The 24351-nt window shown below is 46.9% G+C and overlaps 1 protein-coding gene across 1 annotated transcript in view; it reads right to left on the bottom strand.

Moving 5' to 3' along the window:
- plxna4 (plexin A4) overlaps positions 1-24351 on the bottom strand; it is a 667620-nt gene that overhangs the window by 85336 nt on the left and 557933 nt on the right. Inside the window, exons 18-21 of the mRNA XM_038812236.1 lie at positions 17153-17392; positions 16277-16423; positions 14130-14364; positions 9828-9970 (exon numbers count right to left, since the gene is read on the bottom strand). Of these exons, the coding sequence (XP_038668164.1) occupies positions 9828-9970; positions 14130-14364; positions 16277-16423; positions 17153-17392 (765 nt within the window). The remainder of the gene's footprint in view (positions 1-9827; positions 9971-14129; positions 14365-16276; positions 16424-17152; positions 17393-24351) is intronic.

Genomic DNA, 24351 nt, shown 5'->3' with positions numbered 1-24351 from the left:
CCACTGTGCTGCTCTTAGTTGAGGTCTAACTAGTGTCTGGTAGAAGTTCTGCATAACTTCCTGGCTCTTGTACTCTATGCCCTTATTAATAAAGCCCAGGATATTCTATGCTTTAATAATTGCTCTCTCCACCTGTCCTGTTGCCAGGTGCATCCTAAAGACTGCTTCCAGCTAGTCACCGCTGGAATTCCACAAATAAAACATCTTATCCACATCTACCATATCAAAATCTTTCATAATTTCAAGACTTCGATTAGGTCACTCCTCAACCTTGATTTTTCTCGGGGAAAAAGAACGCCAAACTGTTCAGTCTTTCACGATGAACATTTATTGCGAGATCTGGTAGCGTGTTTATGAATCTGTTCTTGCACTTTCTCCAGTGCCTCTTCTTATATTCTAACTAAACAGTGAACAGCAATCAGGTTTAGTCTAACCTTCGGAGATAATTGCAAAGGGTGCAGATGAGGGTCCTAATTACCAATTTGAAAGATCTGAGTTATCACCCAAGATGGGCTCAAAAATGTGCGACACGTTAGGGAAGCGTAGATTTGGGGCTGGTTTCTTTGAGATCTATAAGTTTGCGAAGGAGGTAGATTGTGTTTGTGTCAGTAGTTTATTTTAACTAAGTAGATTAGGGGTCACAATGTCAAGTTATGCAAGGCCAGAATGACATTAGATACAGAAGGCGGCGCGGTGGCACAGTGGTTAGCACTGCGACCTCACAGTGCCAGAGGTCCAGGTTCAATTCCAGCCCCTTGTCCGTGTGGACCTCACACATTCTCCCCGTGTCTGCGTGGATCTCACGCACACAACTCAAAAAGATGTGCAGGTTAGGTGGTCTGGCCACGCTAAAATTGCCCCTTAATTGGAATTGTTTTTTAAATGCTCCAGTAAAGTGGGTGTTTAATTCCAATAAAGGTGCTATGTAAATATTTTTAATTTTTAAAAATATAAATTTAGAGTATCCAATTAATTCTTTCCAATTAAGGGGCAATTTAGCAAGGCTAATCCACCTGTCTTGCACATCTTTTGGATTGTGGGGGGCGAAGCCCATGCAACCATGGGGAGATTATGCAAACTCCATATGGACAGTGACCCAGAGCTGGGATTGAACCTGGGACCTCGGCGCCGTGAGGCAGCAGTGCTAACCCACTGCGCCACCGAGCTGCCCCGTGCTGTGTAAATATAGGGTGTTGTTAACTAGCCTGGAATTTGTCAGCTTATTCTGCCTCTTCCAGGAGATGACGTCACTTTTAGTTGGATTGAGCAACATCTGCATTTTGATGTACAAAACATCACAGTTGTATGGGATAGGTTGAATGGGCCAGAGAGTCTTTTACACCTACGAACATAAGAAACAAGAGCAGGAGGATGCCATTCAGCCCTTCTAGCCCACTCCGCCATTCAATGGGATCATGGCTGATCTTCTACTTTTTCTGCATTATCCCTGTGTCTTTTGATCTTTTTAATATGTCGAAATCGATCGATCTCGGTCTTGAACATACTCGGTGACTGAGCCTCTAAAGCCCTCTGGGGCAGGAAATTCCAAAGATTTTCTACCCTCCGAGTGAAGAAATGTCTCCTCCTCTCAGTCGTAAATGTCCTGACACTTTTTCGGAGACTGTGTCCCCTGGTTCTAGACCCCCGCCAGCCAGGCAAAACATCCTTCCCGAGGTCGGCACGCGGGCGCAGTGGTTAGCACAGCTGCCTTAAGGCGCCGAGGATGCAGGTTCGATCCTGGCCCCAGGTCACTGTCCGTCTGGAGTTTGCACATTCTCCCCATGTCCGCCTGGGTCTCACCCCCGCAGCCCAAAGATGGACAGGCTAGGTGGATTGCCCCTTAATTGGAAGAAAAATGATTGGGCACACTAAATTCAAATAAAAACATCTTTCCTGCATCTACCCTGTGGAGCCTTGTAAGAATTTTGTATGTTTGAATAAGTTCTTCTAAATTCCAGAGAATAAAGGCCCAGTCTATTTAATTGTTCCTCACAGGACAATCTCTCCATCCCAGGAATGAATTGAGTGAATCTTTGTTGCACTCCGTCTATGGCAAGTACATCTTTCTGTGGGGAAGGAGATGAAAACTGTGTACAATACTCTGGGTGCAGTCTTACCAGGGCCCTGTATAACCGCAGTAAGACATCTTTACTCCTATACTCAAATCCACTTGCAATAAATGCTAAGATACCATTTGCCTTTTTAACTGCTAACTGCACATTTAACCATTATCAGTTCCCTGGTGACATGAAGATCAGCCTGCCTCAGATAATGGGGATTGCTATCTGCATCACCAAGTACCAAGTAAGTTCCAATCTCGCATGGCTAGGTAAGTCCTTTCACGCTGCATCATCCCTTGGGGGATGACAGCCTTTCTCAATCATTTCCAGACTGACCCGATTGTGCATTTTCGCCATCATTTTATGATTGCAGAATCTGTTCCTTTGGAAGGTCAAAGGTTAAAGACTACATTCTATTTATGTGGCGATATAATTATGGAAAAGAAAAAGGTCCCTATTGTTATATGGACCCTCCAGCGCCATTGGCAGGGGAATTATAAAGTTGCCAAACTGTAGAACAAGTGCTTAGAGAACAAATATTGGCCTGAAAAGTAAAGAAAGACTTGCTTTTATACGTCTTCCATGACCGTAGCATGTCCCAAGGCTCTGAACAGCCATTGAAGTGCTTCATTTGACGTGTAGTCACTGTTGTAATAGAGGAAACATGGCAGCTAATGTATGTATAGCAAGATCCCATAAACAGCAATGTGATAACAGGAACATAGGAACTGGGAAATAGGCCATTCAGCCATTCGAGTCTGTTCCACCGTTCAGTAAAATAATGGCTCATCTATATCTTTAACTCTACTCACTCGGCTTAACTCCTTATCCAGTAATATCCTTGGCTACCAAAATCACTTGATCACATTAATTTAGCTGGCATCGTTGCTTTTTGTGGGAGAGTGTTCCACAACTCTACCACCCTATGAGCCGCACATATGCAGTTGTATGCATGCCCGCCATCTTTATAGGGGGCGATGTGCAGTAGGGCACGTGTGCGGCCACCATATTTATTGGGGACGATGTACAGTAGGGCACATGTGCGGCCATAATATTTATAGGGGGTGATGTGCAGTAGGGCACGTGTGCGGCTGCCATATTTATAGGGGACGATGTGCAGTAGGGCACATGTGCGGCCGCCATATTTATAGGTGGTGATGTGCAGCAGGCCACGTGTGCGGCCACCATATTTATAGGTGGTGATGTGCACCAGGACACGTGTGCGGCCACCATATTTATAGGTGGTGATGTGCACCAGGACACGTGTGCGGCCACCATATTTATAGGGGGTGATGTGCAGCAGGGCACGTGTGCGGCCGCCATATTTATAGGGAACGATGTGCAGCAGGGAACGATGTGCGGCTGCCATATTTATAGGGAACGATGTGCAGCAGGGAACGATGTGCGGCCGCCATATTTATAGGGGGCGATGTGCAGCAGGGCACGTGTGCGGCCGCCATATTTATAGGGGGCGATGTTCAGCAGGGCACGTGTGCGGCCGCCATATTTATAGGGGGCGATGTGCACCAGAGCACGTGTGCGGCCGCCATATTTATAGGGGGCGATGTGCACCAGGGCACGTGCACAGTGATCACTGGTTCTGTAATTGGAAATACTGCAGGCAGCACGAGCAGCATCAAGTTATTGATGCTTGGAAAATAATTTACAGACAATGCAAAACATATCTGAAAACATAGTAGCCCAAGCCTAGTTTATTGATGTCTTTGGCACAAAAATGCCAACAAAAATAATGGATGAAAAAATAACAAACATCTAGAGAAGATCAGTGGTTTCCATCGCTCCATTATTTGAAGTATCAGTTAACCTGCAATCATGTTGTTCCAGTAAGGAACCAATGATTCAGAAAAAATGAACTCACTCAAAAAAATTTAACTTGAGCAGCTGCTAGGAATTTCTGCAGTGTGATTAGAATGGTAGCAAGGGCACTGCGTAAACCTAACAATGATGCAATACAAAAGGTCACAATGATTTACCGTTGCTAGTCTTTAAGGATGCCAAAGTTTACCATTCAACACGCTATCTTATTCGCACATACTTAGCTGGATTTCAACACTTGTGACGGCAAGTGTACAAAGCCCGTCAACGGATATTTTGTTGACGTTACAATGATTCATAAATGGCCTGGTGATGATTTTAAAGTTCTGTGTCCTTGTCCAAATAATTGTTTTTTTATAAAACACAGTGGTTAGCGCTACTGCCTCACAGCGCCGGGTACGCTGGTTCGATCCGGGCCTTGGTGACTGTCTGTGTGGAGCTTGTACATTCTCCCCGTGTCTGCGTGGGTTTCAAACTTCCGGTTTCCAAAGAGGACTGGCCACGCTAAATCGCTAAATATTATCTGTGCGGGAGAGCCAGAGTTGAGACTGCTGGACAATATTTATTGAATTACAGAGAATTTCCAGACAGAAACAAGCCATTCAGCCACCACAAGGGTCAATGCTGGGGCCTCAACATTTTGCAATTTATATAAATGACTTGGATGAAGAGACTGAAGGTTTGGTTGCTAAATTTGCTGACGACACGAAGATAGGTAGGAAAGTAAATTGTGAAGGAGACGTCCGGAGGCTACAAAATGGACACAGATAGGTCAAGTGAGTGGGTAGAAATCTGGGAAAATGTGAAATTGTCCATTTCGTCAGGAAGAATAAAAAACGTACTATCTAAATGATGAGAGATTGCACAGCGCTGAGGTGTAGAGGGATCTGGGTGTCATAGTGCATGAATCACAAAAAAGCTAGTGTGCAGATACAGCAAATAGTTACGAAAGCTAATAGAATGTTAGCATTTATTGGGAAGGGGATTGAATACATAAGTAGGGAGGTTACGCTTCAGTTGTACAAGGCATTGGTGAGACCACATCTGGAATATTGTCGACAGTATTGGTCTCCTTCTTTAAAGAAAAACGTACATGTGTAAGAAGCAGTTCAGAGAATGTTTAACAGACCAATACCAGGAATAGGCGGGTTGTCTTATGAGATTAGGTTTGTAGAGTAAGAGGCAATTTTGATCAAAACCTTTAAGATTCTGAGGGGTGTTGACAGGGTGGATGTGGAGAGGACGTTTTCTCTTGTTGGAGAATCTAGAACTAGGGGTCACTGTTTAAAAATAAAAGGTCGCTCCTTTTTAAGACAGAGATAATCAGAAATGTTTTCTCTCAGAAGGTTGAGAGTCTCTGGAACTTTCTTGCACAAAAGGTGCTGGAAGCAGTGTCTTTGACCATATTTAATGCTGAGCTACACAGATCCTTGACTAACAAGGGGGTGAAAGGTTATCAGGGCTGGGCGGAAATGTGGATTTGAGGTTACAATCAGATCAGTCACGATCTATTGAATGGAGGAGCAGGCTTGAGGGGCCAAATGTTCTACTCCTGCTTCTAAACCATCTGATTGTATGTAAATTTGACAACGGGCCGACGTTGCAGCAAGAGGATATATTAGGACGGGAAACTAAAAGTTTAATCAGAGTTTTAAGATGCATCATAAAGAAGGAGAGAGTCCGACAGGAGTGGGGAGGTTTAGGGAAGAATTGCCAGAGCTCGGGGCCAGAGCAGATAATGGCACAGCCAGCAGAATTGGAGCAAAGGTAATCACTGATGCAGAAGAGGCACAGGTACGTCAGAGGGTCTGGAGGAAAAGGTGTGAAATCACAACAGGGTTCTCCAGTCAGACGAGCTCACCTGCTCCACAGAACAGGCCCCTCTTAAAGATCAGGGGAAGGGTCAGTCTGGGGCACCTTTGCACAAATGTATTCCCAAAATGAAGAGAAGGCAGGGAGGTGAGTGCAGAAGCCGCGAGTATTTATCAGACCACTTTCATTTCAATAATGCTAGGGGACGGTAACTGGACATAGAACAAGGGTGACCCGAAGGCCATCTATGAAGCTATGAATAACGGTCAATTTAAGTGGCTCTGTCACTTGCTGGGAAACGAGCTCAGCTGCCAGGAGCCGTGGTTCTGCAGTGCTTTGAATATTCCAAATGACAGAAAATAGACAGCAAAGGAGGGAATTGGTTCTCTTGGCCAGTATACAGTTTACAGCCTCTTTATCCCACCCGTTGAAACATGGATGATTATATTTCACACCGCACTATATTTTCTCTCAAGTTTCCCTTCAAAAGCCATAAGGATTGTTGGCCATCCTACCCAAAGCCTCTGCCCAGTCTGCGACAATCTAACAGCAGTACCAAAAATAAACTCATTTCTCAATTTTCTTTTCAGTCACTCCTTTATCATCTCTTCCTGCGCCTCCCCTCCCACTCTGGCTCAGGTGTCAGAGCCAGAAGGCCCATTCGAGAGCCTCCAACCCACTTCCGATGTCATTCCCGATATAGCCAGCAAAGAGCATGAACTAAGTGGATAGTGGAGCACCAACTCTCCAGAAAATGCTGCTGAAAAACCTTCTAATATAACGGGACTCCGATCCGTTTCATTGCCAGGGGTTGGTGGGCTGAATTACAAACAGATGTCAACACAGAATGAGACGGACAAAACAAAAGTAAAATACCAAAATCTCAGCTCACGTGTCATTTGGTCAATAGGTAGAACGGCCTTGATCACAAGCCAAAGCTTCAGGGAGACATGTTAAAAACAAAAGTGTCACCAAGGTTCAACGCTTTTTGAATCCGATTTCACAACTCGGGGCGGTGACCGTGATTCTGTTGTGCCGATTGTGTGGTGGGCCATCTCAAAGGTACCTACGGGACTGCATCCAAATGATCTTCACATAATGCTGGATTTTTGTTTCAGTTGCATACTGTTGGGCTACATTGAGATGAAACTGTACCCGTCTTACAGGAACATGGGAACAGGAGCAGGCCATTCAGCCCCTTGAGCCTGTCCCACCATTCAATGAGATCATGGCTGAACCTGCAGATTCATTTCTTTCTTGCCTTCAACAGTATGGGGCAGTTTTGTTTTTACACAAATAGTCCTCCAGTACCTTACTCAATTCTTCACGCTTGAGCCAAAACAACAAGTCTCGAGGGGCTATTTGACCGTGGCCATGATCTCAGCTGAGCCCAACAGTTTTAATGCCAAGTACAAATCGTGAGTAGGGAGCCTAATGCTTTTTCCCCAACCTGGCCCTCTCTGCTCATTCACCGTTTCTCAGCCACTCAGCATTTAGAAAAAGCTGGGTCTGGATTCTCCGTTGCCTGACGCTGATATTGTAATCAGGGATCGGGCGGAGAATACGCTCTGACGCCCAAATCGGGGCCAGCGCCGGTCAGCCATGTTCCGCCCCCTCGGAAATGGCGTCATCGCGGCGTGCGCCGCTGTTGCAACATCAGTTGGCCCTCCCGCGATACTCCGACCCCAGTGGGCCGAGTTCCCGACGGCCCGGGACACGTGTGGTCTCAGCGGTCAGGTACCCAGCGTGGCGGCTGCAGACTGTGTCCAGCGCCGACACACTCAGTCGGGATCCATGCCGTTGGGCGGGAGGGGGGCTTCCGCAAGGGTTGGGGGCACTGGTGGGGGGTGGGCTGTGGGGTCGCTGATGGCTGTTCGGGTCCGCGCACGTCCGGCGCCACGTTGCACGGGGCTACCGCTGCTGGTCGTCAGCCGTGCGCATGCGCGGCCAGGGACCCGGCCATTCTCCCGCCGTTTTTGGCACAAGAGTCAGGAGTTTCTGTCTGCGTCGCTGCGAGCTCCTCACCGGTCCCAGAATCGGTGAGGCCTTTATGCAGAATGTTTGGTAGGAAAAGACCACACATGCTCCGATGGCGTCAACACTTAGTTGCTGAAACGGAGAATCCAGTGCCTGGTCTCTCTTTCATAGGCTCAAACTAAATGACCTCACTTCCCAGTTTTTGCCCACTCACTGTTGCCCACAGACCAATGTTTCCACTCCCATCTGCTGTGCCAGCTAACCTAGTGTCACCATCAAACTTGGGAAATGCTTTCATCCAAGTCACTACAGAGAGAGTCAGTGCTGGGACTGCTTGATCTGGTTTTCAGTGCACTTAACCCACTGAGCTCTCTGGGGAAGATACACCACTAGCTGCATAGGGGAAGCAATAGAGAGCCTGTGTCACTGTTTGCTGACAACACTAAAGATCGACCTCCCCTGATCGCACAACCACAGGCCAGAGGAGGTGAGACATTTCTGTCAACTACGTTGCTGTGCAAACATTTCATGTGCTTCTGTCACAGCCCCTGCCAGAGGTGTCAGCCTGTTTCAAATGTGACTAATTTAATCCATACTAGACACCGAGCCCAAGGCTGCCATCTACATTACAGATTAAAATTATTCTTGAAAACCCTTGAGCTGTGGTTTTGACTGTCAAGATACGACATGGCAGTTACATAACACTCTCAATTAGACCAGGAATTCAATTCCAAATATCCATTATCTGTAGAATGCATTTCTTTGTTCTCCTTCTTCTGCCTCACAGCTGTTCCCTTCATCTCTCCTCAGCCTTCGCAACAGCCACTTTTGACTCTGTTGGTAGCACTCACGTTTTGGAGTTGGAAAGTACTGGGTACACACTCTATTCCCAGTTCTTCAGCACTACGTCCCGGCTGACTGCCCAATGCAATACTGCAGGATTGCTGTACTGTCAGGAGTGCCGTCTTTCAGGTGGGGCCCTCAGAGGGGGATATCACTTGAAGAAGAGTGGGGGGGGGGGGTTTCTCCCCTAATTCCTGACGTAATTTATCCCTCACCAATTAACTCAAAACCAGATCATCTGGTCACTCTCATTTTGCTACACGTGGGAGCTTGCTATGCACGAACCGGTTACCACATTTCCTATTGTTATGGGCCAGGGTTTAGAAACTCCAAAGTGTATTCTGAAGTTCACCTGACCTATAACTTTTATGTTGAATTTGGCTAGGATGAGCTGCAGGTGATTCACTTTAATCAAAACAAGCTTTATTCTAAGAACTTAGTTAACATATATATATATATATATAAAAACACACAGCAAGAATTGTTATCGATTACAAACAAGACACCACACAGCTATAGTAATCTATGCATAACCATTAATGAATTCCCCCTTAACTGTTCCAATTCAATAACAAAATCCAATAACCCAAAAAATCAATTTCAAAGGCTTGGCCGGGACACTGTAATCTCACTTGAATGAGACTGGCTTCCTCTGATATTCTGATCCCGGCTCAACCAGCCGATTCAAACTCCTTCCGGAAAGTAAACTATATCTTTTAAGTTACCAAAGCAGGTAGCCACAACCAAAGGTTTTTCTTTTTTACTGGAACAGGTATTTAAAATGAAAATAGAGAGAGATAGGCCAAAACGCTTCGTTTCTATGTCGGAGTCCAAACTGAAACTGAAAAACACCTCACAGCCACGGCCCAGCTCCACCCACAAAATGACATCACTGAAGCCATGTGATAAGACAGAAACCTTTCTTAAAGGGACATTCCCAGCGCAGTATTATCAGTGACTACACTTCAAAAGTACTTCATTGACAGTAAAGCAGTTTGGGACACTCTGAGGTTGTGACAGACAGCAGAGAAATGTAAACCTTTCTTTTGAATCTCCTTCTCTCTTTTACTTCATCTCCCTCCCATTTCTCTTCCTCCTGATCGCTTTCCCTCCTGCATTTCCCTCAATTCCCTTCTCTCCCCCTCCTTTCCTATTGAGAACCATGGAAGACAGAAGGAGACCATTCCAGCTTGCCGTGCCTATCACAAGTATAAATGCAACGAGCCACATTCCAGCCTTTTAGGGAGCTCTCGTCAGTCGGGAACTATCTGCCCAATCCTCATTCCGGCATCCTCTTACCTCCAACTCTCGGAGAACGGGATGGTCTTCGATTCCTGGGAAAAGAACTCGCATGGTGTAGGCCCGGTAATCTAGGAAGGGGATTCCTGTACCGTCCAGATCGCTCGTCAGTTCATTGATATCCGTCTGAAGCTCTGCAAAGGCTGGCAAAGAAAAACGTTGCAGAGTTAAAAGGGCTCGGCAAGATACACAGGCAAGCCGATTAATTACACAGCCATTAGCAAAATGAACGCCACAACGGAACACGCTGATCGGATAAATGGCTTGCCTACTAAAAGTAAATAGAAATTATTATTTTATTTTAGACTCACCCATCATGCTCCTACAGTCTGAGGCTTGTGCCAAAGATCTTGATTATCAGGGGTCACAGCCTCTTGGTTCTGTCCTATTACTTACAGTTTACAACCGAGTGCAGGAACAGAAAGACCTGGGGGGCTTAATGCACATTAAGCTTTGATGGTGTCAGGACAAGTTGATAAGTCTGGTCAATAAGAATTATGGATTTCCTTGGCTTTATTGATGGAGGAATAGAGTATAAAACAAGAAGGTTATGACTATGCCTAAATCTGAAAGACAGCACCACCAACAGGGCAGCACTCCCTCAGTACCCCACTGCAGAGGGAGTCAAGATCATGTGCTTAAGTCACTCTGTAGTGGGTCTCGAACCCAGAACCTTCCAATCTACAGGCGAGCCTAACGTATGGATGTCTTTCATAAAATCATAGAACAAAAGAGCATAGATGGAGGCCATTCAGCCCTTTGCCCCGTGCCAGCTCTTCTTTGGCAGAGCTATCCATGTGGTTCTACCCATTCTTTCACCATAACGGTAAACCCGTCAAGTCTGCATTCAATTCCCTTTTGAAAGTTGTTATTGAATCTGCTTCCACCACCATTTCAGGTAGTGCATTCCAAAAGCTTGCAGGGCCCAAAAATGTTTCTGATGTTGCCTCTAGTTTGTTTGCCAATCGCCTTAAATCAATCTTTTCTTTTATTCATTCATGGGAGGTGAGCATCGATGTCAGGGCCCATCCCTAATTACCCTTGAGAAGGTGGTGGTCAGCCACCTTCTGGAACCGCTGCAATCCAATGTGGTGCAGGTACATCCATAGTGCTGTTAGGGAGGGATTTTAACTCCGTGACAATGCAGGAATGATGACATATTTCCGTGTCGGGGTGATGAATGACCTGGACGGGAATTTGCAGGTGATGGTGTTCCCATGCATCTGCTTCTCTTGTCATTCTAGATAATAATAATAATCTTTATTGTCAAAAGTAGGCTCACATTAACACTACACTGCAATGAAGATATTGTGAAAAGCCCCCAGTCGCCACATTCCGGCGCCCGTTCGGGTACACAGAGGGAGAATTCAGAATGTCCAAATTACCTAATAGCACATCGCACCCGGAGGAAACCCACGCAGACACGGGGAGAACATGCAGACTCCGCACAGACAGCGACCCAAGCTGGGAATCGAGCCTGGGAACCTAGTGCTGTGAAGCCATAGTGCTAACCACTGTGCTACCATGCTGCCCATGGTAGCAGTCATGGGTTTGGAAGATGACGTTGAAGGTGTCTGGGTGAGTTGCTGCAACACATCTTGCAGATGGTACACATGGTTGCCACTCTGAGTCGGTGTGGAGGGAGTGAATATTGAAGGTGGTGGATGGGATGACAATCAAGCGAGCTGTATTGTCCTGGATGGAATGGGGCTTCTTGAGGACTGTTGGAGCTGCACTCACCCAGGCAAGTGGAGAATATTCCATCACACTCCTTATTTGTTACTTGCAGATGGTGGACAGCCTATGGGCAGTCTGGAAGCGAGTGACTTGCCTCAAAATTCCCAGTCTGATCGGTTCTGCAACCACAATATTTCTAAGGCTGGGCCAATTCAGTTTCTGATCAACGACAATATCCGTGATGTTGACAGTGGGAATTCAGCAATGGTAATATCACTGAATGTCAAGGAATGATGGTTAGAGTCACTCTTGTTGGAAATGATCTTTCCCTGGCAATTGTGTGGCACAAATGTTACCTGCCACTCGGCAGCACCAAGCTGGAACGCTGTCCAGGTCTTGCTGCATATGGCCACGGACTGCTTCAGTATCTGAGGATTTGCAAATGTTAATGAACATTGTGCAATCATCATTTCTAACCTTATGATGAAGAAAAAGTCATTGATGAAGACGCTGAAGATGGTCGGGTCTTGGACACCACCCTGAGGAACTCCTGCAGGATGCCCTGAGACTGAGATGATTGACCTTAGTGCTTGTGGAAAGTTTTCCTCGATTCCCATTAATTTCAGTTTGGCCAGGGCTGCTTGATGCTACACTTGGTCAATTATGGCTTTGAATTCAAGGGCAGACGCTCTCACCTCCCCTCTGGAATTCAGATCTATTGCCCATGTTTGGACCAAGGCTGCAATGAGGTCAGGAGCTGAGCAGCCCTGGCAGAACCCAAACTGCGCGACAATAAGCAAGTTATTGCTGAATAAGAGCCACTTGATAAGACTGTCGTCAGCACCATCAATTTGCTGATGATTGAGGGTAGACTGATATTTGTCCTGTTTTATAGAATAGAATAGAACAGTACAGCACAGAACAGGCCCTTCGGCCCTCGATGTTGTGCCGAGCCATGATCACCCTGCTCAAACCCGCATATCCACCCTATACCCGTAACCCAACAACCACCCCCCCCACCTTACTTTTTAGGACACTACGGGCAATTTAGCATGGCCAATCCACCTAACCCGCACATCTTTGGACTGTGGGAGGAAACCGGAGCACCCGGAGGAAACCCACGCACACACGGGGAGGACGTGCAGACTCCACACAGACAGTGACCCAGCCGGGAATCGAACCTGGGACCCTGGAGCTGTGAAGCATTGATGCTAACCACCATGCTACCGTGCTGCCCCCAAGCTGCCCCATGTTTTCTGTGGACAGTACATACCTCGGCACTTTTCCACATTGCCGGATGGATGCCAGTGTTGGAGCTGTACTAGAACTGCTTGGCTAGAGCTGTAGCTAATTCTAGAGCACAAGTCTTCAATATTATTGCCTGGATGCAGTCAGGGCCTAAAGCCTGAGCAGGATGCAGTGCCTTCAGCCGTTACTTGATATCACGTGGAGAGAATTGGATTGGCCAAAGACTGACATCTGTGGTGCTGGGGACCTCTGGAGGAGACTGAGATGGATCCTTTGTCCTTTTGTCACTGACCACTCAGTTTATGGAGACAGTTCATCCTCATCTCCTTATCAAAATTCTGAACACTTCTGCCAAATTTCCCCTTAACCTTCTCTGCTGCGAGGAGAAAAATCCCAGCCTCTCCAAGAACTGAAGTCCCTCATTGCCGGCACCATTCTATTAAGTATCTTCTGCATCCTTTCTGCTGCCCTAACATCCCTCCTGAGGTCTGGGTGCTCAGAATTGAACGTAATAGTCCAGCTCAATCCGAACAAGTGGTTTGCAGAGATTCAGCGTGACTTCCTTGCACTTGCATATGCTTCTATGAATAAAGAATCCCATATGTTTTTAACGGCTTTCTCAACTTGCGCTGCCACTTTCAACGGTTTGTGCGCACACACTCCCAGGTCTGTTCCCACACCCTATTAAAATAACACCACAGTCTATTTTGCCCCTCCCCATTCTTCTTACCAAAGCGCGTCACTTTATCCTTCTCTGTATTAACTTCAATCGGCATGAATCTGCCCAGTCCACCAGTCTATGTCCTCGAGGTCTTTTACTCTTCACCTCACTGTTTATTACATTTGCTTTGTGTCATCTGCAGACTTTGAAATTCTGCCTTTTGTAGCCAAGTCCAGGTCATTAATATGTATCAAAATGAGCAATGGTCCCAATTCCAACCCCTAGGGAACATAGCTGGATGTTTCCTTGTAATAAATGATCTTTTTCCTCATTCTGAGTTTTTAATAACATTTAAAGGAGCTATTTCTGTTGTTAGTTTACAGGTAGCCGTGTAATGTCAGTGTGTGCCTTCTACCAAGAACAAGCCATATTGATTCCATTCTTAAGGACACTGAAAGAATCTAAAGTTAAGAAAATGGGCACCATTTGTTTTTTTAATTTTTCCAATTAAGGGGCAATTTAGCCTGGCCAATCCACTTTCCCCCGCACATCTTTGTGGGGGTGAGACCCACGCAGACACGGGGAGAATGTGCAAACTCCACACAGTCAGTGACCCTGGATCGACCCCGGATCCTCAGCGCCGTGAGGCAGCAGTGCTGACCACCCCACGCCACCACGCCCCCTCCCCCCCCCCCCCCCAAAATGGCACAAGTTACCTTCTTTACATTCCAGGGCTACCCGCGACTCCAGGTTGTCCATCTGCATCTGTAGTCTCTTCAGGGTTAAGTCACTCTCCCGGGATTTCCTCTTGTAGGCGATCAACACCACAATGATGAAGATGATGAGGAGTCCTCCAGCCACTCCAATGCTGATTATGGCTGGGAAGCTCAGTGGGCTGTCTGGGAAGATGTGCACGGTGCCAGGCGAGTACTCCAGGCCTCCAACCTTCGCCTGAAAGGCAGGAAGTCAGTCCATTAGTTTGAACACAGGGTGACAAGGCATCCCGAGGAGAATAATTGTGGTGGGATGGAGCAAAGCAAAGGTGTGTACAACAAGGGCCAGCGATTCCCTAATAACTAAATGTTCAGCTGGATAATGGAAGTGCAGGTATATTAAGCAAAAAGAAACTGGATCCACAGACAAACGACCGCAAGTTAAACGCGCTTTTCGATGTTAAACCTTTTGGGGACACAGCCCACAATAAACCAAATTTCTGTCTGCTGCAGCCCCACTCAATCACTTTGTGTAACTGTAATAAAACCTTGCTGTGGCTAATAACGTTCCTTGAATTATTCCATTTTATAAATAATTAGCATTGAATGTATTTATCATATTATATTACTGTAAAAATGTTGCCATTAACGTCCTATAATTGATGGCATTTAACCTCGGGGTCCTGCAGTAAAAATAAATCTAACCACTTTGTCTCTGGCAGTTTATCTGATCATCAATCACTGTATCCAACCCTGTAAGAGTGGGTGAACCGCCTAGATCTTTCTGTCTGGCTGCACGATAGTTTTCTGGGTCTCTCCATCTGACTATATTGCTACCTCTGGAGAATTGCCATCAGAGAAACAGGCCATTCGGCCCAACTCACCCATGCTATCTTTCACACGCTCCACACAGGCCCTCCTCCCCATCCTATCCCGCCTCACACTATCCCTGTCTCCCTTCTATCCCTTTCTCCTTCGCGTACCTTTAACGTTCCCAGAAATGCACCGATGCCATTCATCTCAACCACTCCCGACAGCACAGCACTGGCCATGAGTTCCATATTCTAACCACACTCTTGAGCAAGACATTTCTCTTGAATTTTCTGTTGGATTCATTGGTGACTATGTTTCTGTCCTCGAGTTTAGTCTGCCCCACAAGGAGAAACGCTTTCTCAACAGTCTGTTCTATTGGAGAAGAAAATAAGTTTCTGAGCAGACCGTCCCCCCACCTCCCTCCCCATTTCTGTGCTTGTGTCTCCTCATCAGACACCATTAAGCTCAGCAACCCCCCCCCCCCCCCCCCCCCCCCCCTCGCCATTATTTTGATAACGTAGCTTCGATGAACAGCGCAGGTTAAATCAAAGACTTCATCCGAATTGTGGACGCTCCTTGCTTGGCACATAAAGCACCAACAGCCAGTTGGACCACACCCGGTGGACAACCTGGAGACTGTTCCACAGGGTTTGAAGAGAGGAAGGTTTCAGGAGTCGAGCAGCGGAAACACTCCTTCCCTTGCCCCACCACCACACGCCGCCCACACCCCATCTCACTTTAAAGGTAATAAAGGTGCATAGGTTAAAATCTCACTGCGGATTTTTATTTTTATTTTTAAATGTTGTTGACAGATTTCTCATCACCTCTATCGAAGGTGTCACCTGGGACCAGCCCTTATGGTACTTCACCCAGGTATTGATTGATTGATTGATTGTCACATGTACCTATGCGCTACAGTCTGGGAGGCATCACCATCAAGCCTGGCCCAATATTTTCAAGCACCAATTCTCAAAGATATCACTGGATATCAGTCAGAAGCCGGAAACTCTGGCTAACATTCCCTGCCAGATCCCAACACCATCCATCTCCTCCATCCAGCTCTGGAACACGGAGCCTGTGTGGACTGTTCCTTAGCTACCCTGATTCTACTGAGGAATCAGATCTGGGGTCTGCTAGCTCTGTAAGATACAACTACTCAATCTGGTGGCCTTCAGAACAGCTACGGATCTTAGAACAAACACATAAACTGAAATGGCACTAATGATTGGAATATGGCAGACCAGGAAACGTTGATACCTCTCGATCGCAATATGTGGCACATGAATAACCACCTAAACGATAAGATTCCGTCGACGCCGGTATAAACCCGTACTCACCAGGACTCTATGCCGTCCGGTAAGATTTGGAGACTCACAAAGGAGCTGAGTGTCCGTAACTGTAACAGGGCATGGCTTCTCTCCAATCAACACTGTGTAATTCAGCTTCATGTGACCAGCGGCAATGGACGGGATGAGGTTCCGACCCTGTGATTTGAATAAAACAGAAAACCACAGGTTTGGCAAAGACCACCACGGAGTGAGGAGGTTCAAACCCGCTGGGATATACAATCTGACAGTTTTGCGGCCTCCTTGCACTGAAATCGAGACACACAGTTTCCGTTCCCAGGTACCTCCCTCAGCATCTCCTTCCTCTGAGCCGGGCAGTAACGTGGGAAAGAATGCAATGCTTCCCTATTACAGCACAGTGAGGGTACAGAACAGAATCCTCGTCTTCTTTTCCCTCTACATTCAACACTACTGCCGTTCTAAACCATGTTTTTACATCATAGTGGTCATGTCACTGGACTAGTAATCCAGAGGCCTGGACTAGTGCTCCACAGTTACAGGTTCAACTCCCACCATGGCAGCGGAGTGGGGGGGGGGGGGGGGGGGGGGGGGGAGATTCACATTCAATTAATTAATAAATCCAGAATTAACTGCCAGTGTCATTAATAATGATCGGGAAACTATTGGATTGTCCAAAAAGTCCATCCGGTTCACTAATGTCCGTCAGAGGTTAGGGAGAAGGATTTTACCCAGACTGGGTGACATGTGACTCCAGACCCATAGCTGACTGCTAACTGACCTCTGGCTTTGCAAGCCACTCGCTACATAAAAATAGCACAATGGGTGTTCCTGCGCCCAATGGACTGCAACCGTTCAAGGCCCTGGCTCACCGCTACTTTTGGGATGGGCAACAAAGACCTGTCTTACCTTCAGGATAATGGGAGACCCGGGTTTCAGTTCCAAAACCCCCGAGGTACTCAGGGGTTCGAACACAGGGTTGGGGTAATAGATGAAGTTTGTGTTATTGTAGATCAGCAACGTCTGCACGTTGTCCAAGATAAATCCAAACTCGTCGGGGTGCTCTATGTGATCCACCAGCTCGTTCTGACCGATAGCAAGGGATGGAGCCTGACAGATCATAGTGGTCGAATTGTGTACCTTGCATGTCTGGCAAAAAAGAAAACATAAGGATGTGTTATTACTTGCACCTTAACCTTTGCCCTCCTTCCATTAGGTTGTAATCAGAATTCCCTGGGGGATTCGGCAATTCCTCAATGACTGCGTTGTGGCAGAGAGGTTTTGTTCAGATAAAATGACAGACAAAAGATGAGGGGCGGGATTCTCTGTCCCGGGATGCACGGGATGTGTTCCCCAAAGGGATAGAGATTTGGGCGTCAGGTGAAACCCCAATGGTTGGAAACATTTGACATCAAAGAGAGGGAAGTGCAGTGACATGACACACGAGTGATTGGAGTGCACTTAGCTCTCTTTGATGTGGTCAATGTTTACAAACATTGGGGTTTCACCAATGAGGCCACTGAACCATGAAGGGATGAATGAATCAAAGCTGCAGGTTTGTAGAAGTTGTCAATCACAGAGCATGACTAAAAAGCTATGAATGGCTTGTAGCTAATGGATCTAATGCAGCTAACAGGCACAGCTGCTCTCCTTCGAGGAATGGACATGTGGAGCTGTAAGGTAAGTGTTACAGCTGTATTTCCTCTCACTGCCCCAGTCTAGACAGATGTCTAACTTCCAGACAACATGGGTCTCTTTCCTGGGTGGGGGGGCTCTGTTGAGGGACGTGGGCGGGGGGGGGGTCCGTTTAACAAGGGAGTCTCTGTGGGGTGTCCAGGTATTACAGAGCTTCTTGGTTGGGGGGCTCCCCTATTGCAGGGGTCCTTGTGGGGAGGTCTCCTTATCACAAGGGTCCCTGTGTGGGGTCTCCCTATAACAGGGGTCCCTGTGTGGGGTCTCCCTATAACAGGGGTCCCTGTGTGGGGTCTCCCTATAACAGGACACCCTGTGTGGGGTCTCCCTATAACAGGAGTCCCTATCCCACACTGCTGCCAGATCCACCCATAGAATACACATCCCAAGTTCATTATACATCTTGACCACTCTCATTATTACTGAGACATCCATTTTAAAAATCGCACAGAAATCTCGTCCCACAGGGCTGAGGGAGCTGTCAACAAGGACCCTCCATTCAGTGGGAATCTCCGTCGGCTGCGATGAGAGTGTGATCGTTCCGCTGTGGACCTTAATCTTTGCCACGTCTCTCACTGTGAGAGTAAGGAGAGCCGCATCAAAGATATTATGCCTTTCAGAATTAAACTTCATATCAATTCTGACAGATTACAATGTAAAACAATGATTAATCCAAATACAACGTGGAATTGACCAGAGCCCCGCAATAGGATACTTCAAGAAATTCTACAGAGCCTACAACATTAATCCATAAATATTCGAACCTGTGGCAAGCAGGCCCCAAAGAGTTCATTATATTTGATTTGTTATTTATGTATGTGTTTGTTATTCTCCCGTGAGGCTCATTAAGGCAGTGATGTCATTGCAGGAGAGGACACCGTGCAAGTGGACAGATTCTCTCCCAGCCCCTTACAGTTTTCTGCACCGTCAGAGGTGGGGTTTTATTTTGGATGAGATGTTAAAACAAGGCCTCTCTCTGCCTCTATGAAGGTGGGCCTAAAGGTTCCTATGGCCTCTATTCCAAAGAAAAGAGGAGTTCTCCCCAGTTTCCTGGCCAATATTTATCCCTCAACTGATGTGAATTGAGGGCATGATGGCACCGCTACCGCACAGCGCCAGGGACCCGGGTTCAATTCCAGCCTCGGGTGACTGCCTGTCTGGAGTTTGCACTTCCTCCCCGAGTCTGCGTGGGTTTCCTCCGGGTGCTCCGGTTTCCTCCCACAGTCCCATGATAGGCAGTTTAGGTGGATCGGCCATGCCTTTGGTATCTCTTCGTGTTCAGGGATGTGCAGGTTAGGTGGGGTTACGGGGAAAGGGCAGGGGAGTGGGCCTCGGTAGGGTGCTCTTTCGGAGGGTCGGTGCAGGCTCGATGGGCTGAATGGCCTCCTTCTGCATTGTAGAGATTCTATGATACTGTGTCTCAAAAAAACCCCAGATAATCTGATCATTCCCACATTTCCCTTTGTGGGAGCTTGCTGTGTACAAATTGCCAGCCGCGTTCCCGACTTTACATCAGGGACTACAAGCCAAAAGTAACGCAGTGTCCGCAAAGCATTTTCAGTCGTCCTGAGATGACGGGCGTTACATAAATGCAAGTCTTTCTTGTTTTCCACAGTGTGCAAGTCGACTGGGATCAGATCTGGATGTGAGTTGGTGGGAAGGTATCGATATACACCCGATAGGCTCACATACCTCACAATGCACTAAACGAAAATATCATCAATCAGAAAAGATCTGGTTGCTGCTTCCGAGTGTGGGCAATGAGCAAGGACAGAGATGGACTTTGGTATAACATTTATTTACAGTTCAAGAGTCTGTGGTATTATCATAACGATAAGAACTGCAAGGCTTAATGAAGTATCGAGAGCAGCAACTAGATACAAGTTCATAAGGCATTGATGCTAAGCTTTGGGGGGGGGGGGGAGAAAGAGGAGTCCAGGAGTAAGCTAGAGACAGACAGGAGTGTTGATAGTAAGAGCAGATCATAGTTTAAAACAGTATTAAGATTAGTTGTAGATGAGTGTAGTTTATGTGTAACAATCAACTGTGAAGTCAAATCCAAATTAGTAGTGTTAATAAATTTATCGCTTTGTTGAAGTTCAAGCTATTTTTTAAAATATAAATTTAGTGTACCCAAATAATTTTTTTCCGATTAAGGGGCAATTTACTGTGTTCAATCCACCTACCCTGCACATCTTTGGGTTGTGGGGGCGAAACCCACGCAGACACGGGGAGAATGTGCAAACTCCACACGGACAGTGACCCAGAGCTGGGATCGAACCTGGGACCTCGGCGCCGTGAGGCAACAGGGCTAACCCACCGCGCCACTGTGCTGCCCAAGATCAAGCTATTTTGTGGTCTTTGTGAGCACTGCACCAACCACCCTGAATGAAGCAACACGAAGATCACCACAGAGTCTGTTGATGATGCTCAATGTCATGGGGGAAGCGGGGGGGGGGGGGGGGGGGGGGGGGGGGGTTCAGTGTGGTCAAGGCCTAGAGGAGGGGGTGCACAAGGTGAAAAATATCTGGGCCCGGGAGCTGTGTCATCATCACAGATGGAGTTCTTGTCGTCAATTCCACTGACTGGTGCTGCTTCTGAGCTTTGGGCAACTTAGTGGTTCTGCTTTGTTTTCACAAACCAGTTGGAAAAATACAAAGCTGCTCGATGGTCAGGAATACTGTTAAATAATAGATTATAAGCGCTCTGAGCTTGCCCTGGATGTCAGGAGAGTCGATTAGAGAGGTAAATAATTTTATCCATAAAATCCCTAGTGCAGAAGGAGGCCATTCAGCCCATTGAGTCTCCACCGGCCCCTCAAACGAACACTCTAGGCCCAATCCCCTGCCCTATTCTCAACCCCACCCAACCTGCATATCTTTGGACATTAAGGGACTATTTTACCATGGCCAATCCACCTAACCTATACATCTTTGAAATGTGGGAGGAAACCGGAGCACCCGGAGGAAATCCACGCAGACACGGGGAGAATGTGAAAACTCCACACAGTTATCCAGGGCCGGATTGAACCCACGTCCCTAGTGCTGTGAGGTAGCAGTGCTAACTACAGTGCCGCCCATATAGGAGAGTAAATTTGGCAGAGAGTTAAAACAATCTTGCCCCTCGCCCAAGGTATGGTGATCCCCAGGTTAAATCACCACTAGTCAGCTCTCCCCCTCAAAGGGGAAGGCAGCGTATGGTCATGGCGACTTTACCTTTCAAAGAAAACATCCGCCCCTCCTGGGTGAGTTAGGATAAAATCAGATTCTCCATATCTCTTCGCTTAAAGTTTATATCTTGCTTAAAACTTGAATACAAACAAAAGCTGTAACTGGCGTGTATCAGCCGGTGGTGTCTGAAATGGATCCCACTCACACACAAACAGCCTGTTTCTTTTTAATATGAACTTAACACAAACATTACTCAACTAAAGTGAGCTGGAGATTTTCTTCAAATCATTTGGAGAAATAAGCAAGACGATATGAGGAAACTGAACAGAATCATCTGTTGAGCTGACTAAGTGCTATTGAACCATCCTGGGCAATTAGAAGCATTGCTACTCAGGCTATTGAATCTGCTTTCAGCAAACACAATTACAGCTCCGGGCAACAAAATACCACGTTAAGGCCTGGGCTGTGACAGAGACCGAGGCTTTCAGACGAAGAGCAACGGAAAAAAAATGTAATAACCATTTACATTTATATAGAACTGAAACAAGTCCTCATGATATACCAAAAACACTTTACAACCCGTGAATTACTTTTGAAGTGGTCCCCATTGACGAGTAAGGTGGACACGGCAGACAATCATTCATTGTGTAAGTAATAAATGAAAAATTGATCGGGAAGATTTGCTTTTGGTCGCGCAGGTGGAGGGAGAAATATTACCCAGAACACTGGAAACTGTACCTATGTGAAACCTATGTCCACATGAGCAGGCGGACAAAGTGGGGGTGGGGGGGGGATTTTCTGCATTTGTTTTCAGGAGTGGGGGGGGGGGGGGGGGGGGGAGACGACAGAGGGGGTGGGGGCGGAGAATCCAGCAGGAGTCCCAAAATGGCTTTTACGCCGGTGGCATTTTCTTTTGAGATTGACCTTGCAGCACCCCCCCCCCCCCCCCCATGATGTAATGAGATTCCCACCATGAAAGGCTGGGAGCCCATTAACATATGTTTATACCCACTCCAGGGGCCTCCCTCTGTATCATCTCCCGCGTAGAGAATGCCACCCCACCCCACCCCCAGCGTTATGTCACATTGCGGGGTTTACAACAGTTTTGACAAACGGCCACTTGGCGCACAGAACCCGCCGGGGGCGCACAGGTAAGTACAGTACCACCCGGTGATGGGGGGGCATACCCGGAAAGTACCCTGGCAGTTACCGATTACTACCCCTAGCTTCCATTGGGGAGGTTGGAGGGGGTTTCCATGTCTGTGAGCAGGTTTCTGTGGGGGGGGGGGGTTACTTTTCTCGCGTTTATTCTTTTACATCAGAACCCCCTTTCTAAACGGCTCCCCGATCTGTCAGGGGTCGGAGTTGCTGGCGGGACAAGCTCCGAATGAACCTGTCCTGCCCCGCCAGCACAACGTCGTGGGACCCACCTCCAGGATGTTCTTTCTCCCAGAGTGTTCAAAAATCCGGCAGGAAAAACTGGCAACGCATTTGGCTGCGGTGGGCCAAATTCACCTTTTCCCGCCCGAGTTGACAGGCAGGGGAAGAAAAATGTGAAATTTCCACCCAGAGTCTCCACTTAACATCGCATCCAGAATGTGGCCTTGCCGATAATGTAGCTCTCCCTTGGTGTTACATTGAGGTGGGATTTAAATTCATAATTTTCTGACTCAAGAGGGGAGAATATACCCCCAGCTGTGGCAATTTGACCCCACAGGTATCAAAAGCTGGTTAGATTTAACCATGTCATCATAGAATCCCTACAGTGCAGAGGGAGTCCATTCGACCCATCCATCAAGTCTGCACCGACCCTTCGAAAGACCACCCTATCTAGGCCCAATCCCCCGCTCTATTCCTGCCACTCCACCCTAAGGGGCAATTTAGCATGGTCAATCCACCTAAACTGCACATCATGAAATATGTGACCCTATTTTATTTTGTTCAAAACCTTAGTTTGGATCTTCACTGACAAATAATGTTCAAGTGATTCAATTGGTTCATCTAAATCTTATAACTGGCAGGTTCTGACTGGTGGATCAAGGGTACTTGTTTCTTCCTAAGTATTTAGTAAATTCTCTTGGTTGTTTTCGAGATGATTGTCCTTGCTCTTGGTTTGCCCATTACCCATCAGCGTTCTGAGGCTCTCAAATGTTTCTGTGTACCAGGTGTTCACAACTCATTTGACGGCACAGAAGGATCATCTGTGCGACTGCAGCATCCCCGTGAGTGTGATCAGCTTCAAAACCTCACGACGTATTCTCATGTATTTTCTTGAATTCTGTTCAATTCCCTTTTCTTCCCATGTACTGAATGATCTGTTGAGCTGCTTGCAGAAAAATACTTTTCACTGTACCTCGGTACACGTGACAATAAACAAATCCAATCCAACGTTTATGAGAAAATTCTCACTCGCACCAAAAAAAAAACCAATCAACACCATGGTCCCATTCTGAGTATTCTCCAAATTTATCATCAATCTAAATGGTGATTGGCCATTTCCATCTTCGCTTCCTCCGCGAGTGCCCTACCTACTGAACCCAAAAAAACATCCGTTTGGATGTTCCCAGTTTTGCTGACCAGTCATCTCTTGGCGTTACTCCTCCACTCGCGTTCTCATACCTCTCCATTCACCTGAGGAAGGAGCAGGACTCCGAAAGCTCGTGTTTGAAACAAACCTGTTGGACTTTAACCTGGTGTTGTAAGACTTCCTACTGTGCTCACCCCAGCCCAACGCCGGCATCGCCACATCATGGTTCTCAGACTTAGCACTGCCTCCTAGCTTTCGGGCAGCAGAGTGGTTCGGATTCCGTCTTCTAAAAGCCCACCACGAAAACCTCGAAGCTGCCCCAAGGTCAGTAGCCGCAGTGCCCCGATTCACGGTGACTTTCAGCTAAACTGGCAGTTCTGATTTTATTTTTAAAAAGGTATTTCCCCACTTTCAGCTCTCAGTTTTCTTTGTAAATAAAATCATTAGCCGTCAGTTGAACTGTTGGCTGCTGAGAGCAATAACTGACAGGAGAATAGTGATTGGAGGAGCAAAAAAGGTGTGGGAATGACAGAACTTCTATTCCAATCACTGATTCTGTCTCCACCACACAAGTTCTTCCTTTTGTTCTTTGACTTCTTGTGATTTACTCGCCAAGCTGGTTTTCCTGTGGCTTTGCGTAATGTTCGCAGTTCCTCTTTCCCGTACATTGTTTGGTCTATGAATATCATCTAGTAATTCACCACGTTTTATGTATGAAA

This window comes from Scyliorhinus canicula, chromosome 11 (assembly GCF_902713615.1).
Source record: "Scyliorhinus canicula chromosome 11, sScyCan1.1, whole genome shotgun sequence".
Classification (NCBI taxonomy): Eukaryota; Metazoa; Chordata; class Chondrichthyes; order Carcharhiniformes; family Scyliorhinidae; genus Scyliorhinus; species Scyliorhinus canicula.
Note: the sequence above shows the minus strand (reverse complement) of the source record. Positions and strands in the feature narration are given on the sequence as shown.